The 2,500-nt window shown below is 41.1% G+C and overlaps 1 protein-coding gene across 1 annotated transcript in view; it reads left to right on the top strand.

Annotated features, from left to right (window-relative positions):
* The window catches only part of LOC125047627, a 7,521-nt gene that overhangs the window by 202 nt on the left and 4,819 nt on the right, over positions 1-2,500 (top strand). Inside the window, exon 2 of the mRNA XM_047645933.1 lies at positions 2,051-2,500. This exon is cut by the window's right edge and continues 553 nt beyond it. Within this exon, the coding sequence (XP_047501889.1) occupies positions 2,053-2,500 (448 nt within the window). The 5' untranslated portion in view covers positions 2,051-2,052. The remainder of the gene's footprint in view (positions 1-2,050) is intronic.

The following is a 2,500-nucleotide window of genomic DNA, read 5'->3' on the forward strand; positions in this document are numbered from 1 at the left end:
GAACAATTTAGGGTGAGCTGTTAACCGTCATGCTATCATTATTGTTATTATCATTGATATTTTGTTATAAATAACGAAATATGTGGACAAGTTTTAGACTTACATAAGAGCAAGTGAGCAGCAGAATAATGAATACTACTTTTAACGTGATTAAAAATCTCGTCGCCACGTGCTCCGCTGAGGCGTGATAGGCCTACTTGATTGCTGTTAAGTCTAATGATTTCCTTTTAAAGACAAGGAGAATCGTTTGAAAAATAAGTATGAGTATGAGTTTTCCTTTGGAAATCTCATGCTCAAGCATCCATCTCTCTCTCTGGCTCGTTCTTGCTCTCCCCCCCCCCTCTCTCTCTCTCTCTCTCTCTCTCTCTCTCTCTCTCTCTCTCTCTCTCTCTCTCTCTCTCTCTCTCTCTTCTCTCTCTCTTCTCTCTCTCTCTCTCTCTCTCTCTCTCTCTCTCTCTCTCTTTTTTTTCTCTCTCTCTCTCTCTATCTATCTATCTATCTAACTATCTCTCTCTCTCTTTCTCTCTCTCTCTCAAGCATACAATAGTCGAAACAGGTCCAACACTTCCCTTGCGCTGCGACGATATTCACTCTCTATCTATTTGTCTATTTATTGATTTATTCCTCTCCTTCTTTCTCCCCCTCCCCCCCCCCCCTCTCTCTCTCACATTCTTTCTCTATGTATATTATGCAGATGGCAGATTCAGGTTAGAAAGCCTCTTAAACATTGCAAATCCGTCTGACAACAGATATTTGGATGAAGAAATTGAACACATGAGTAAATATTTGCTTGTCCATTTATTAATTAATAAATTTAAAATAAATAAGTAAATAATATCCTTAAACAACACAAATGAAAATACAAAAAAAATCGATAAAAAGTTAGACCAATGATGCCACAATAATCATTTCGGTAAGAAAAAAAAAAAATAATTTCAGTTTATCATTATACTTCCTTTCAAATATCTGTGAGGCAGACATGGCCAGACAGAGAGAAGGAATTTGTTTAAAGAAATTACAAATCGTCTCTCCAGCCCAGTCAGTCATTCTGTCCACTTCCGAAATTCACATGGAAATTTTACAGCGTATGTCTGGCCTCACGTCCTTCTTTTAATCACCTGGGTTCACAAATGTTTTCTTTTCTTTTTAATTTTCCGCGTTTACTTTAATTAAACCTGCCTTTCCCTGTATAAATAGTCAGCCTGCCAGGTGAGAGCCAATGTTGAGTTGATTGATGTAGTTTTTTCGCAACAGTTCGGGGAGAAATTTCCTCACGAGCCAGGTATAATTGCCTATAAAACGGCAAGATTGGCCCTAAAAAAGGCTTTTGTTGTTGCACTAGACGCCGTTTTGAGATCTGATAAATGTTTAAGGATGAAGTAAAATGTGTCTTTTGTTTATGATTGTTTATGTGATACACTAATTTCCGTAGTCAGACGAGAGAGAGAGAGAGAGAGAGAGAGAGAGAGAGAGAGAGAGAGAGAGAGAGAGAGAGAGAGAGAGAGAGAGAGAGAGAGAGAGAGAGAATGTTGAGCATGTTAGCATATGATTTAAAGAATGAGCTCGCATGCGCGCGCGTGTGTGTGCATTCTGTAAATTAAATGCTAACATGCTCAACATCTGTATTTCTATCTCTCAGTGTTCACAGGAAAGGCTAACCAGTGTGCGTGCATCAGTGTTCCATATCTTTAATTCGTATCGCTGGTTTGATAACATTACCTAGAATAGCTCTGGTACACAAATTGCATATCTCACTTGACCAATTATTTCTCGGTGAATAATGCCTCCTAATGATTTGCTTGAGGAACATGTTTTAACCCTTTCTTATAAATGTAATACTCAGCTGCATTTCTTGATTTTATCTGGCAATATGCTATATTGCTTTACGCAACGTCTTAGGTTAAATCTGAAAGCAGTTGGTCCCATATATTTGCACGTTTTGACAATCTTTTACTTAATTTCATTTATTTGTAAGCTCTATCCATTTTTAACTTAAAACTCAAAATGACGCCTGAGAAAAAGTACCTAATGTCTGAATTTATTTCCGTAGGGATGTATCCTGCAGGGATGTGGCCCGAGGTGTTCCCTGAGCCCCCCACCCAGCCCGGGGCACTCTACCTGGTGCCCGTCTACTCGTACTGCCAGACGTCCTGTGTCTCCTCGCAGAACTTCTTCCTTCAGTCTCCGCCCAGCGACGCTCAGGCTTCGGAGGGGCCGCTAGAGAACTCTGGACAAGTAGGTTCTGATCAGACCATCTGCGGTTCGTGTGGCTATGCGTTAAGCCAGCACGAACAATCAGCTCACCAAGTTTATCACGGTGGCATGATGTATTCAATATGCCCCACGACACACAGTACATCTCCCAGCTCGCAAGACGCAACGCACCTTGACCAGAACGGCTGTTCTCTCAGCGACATATCAGACGACAGGATCGCGTCTGCTCTTCAGGGCAGCGTGCAGGATTCCAATAGCACTGATGACACCTTCCAGGGACAAAACG

The sequence above is a fragment of the Penaeus chinensis genome, chromosome 41 (assembly GCF_019202785.1).
Source record: "Penaeus chinensis breed Huanghai No. 1 chromosome 41, ASM1920278v2, whole genome shotgun sequence".
NCBI classification, from domain to species: domain Eukaryota; kingdom Metazoa; phylum Arthropoda; class Malacostraca; order Decapoda; family Penaeidae; genus Penaeus; species Penaeus chinensis.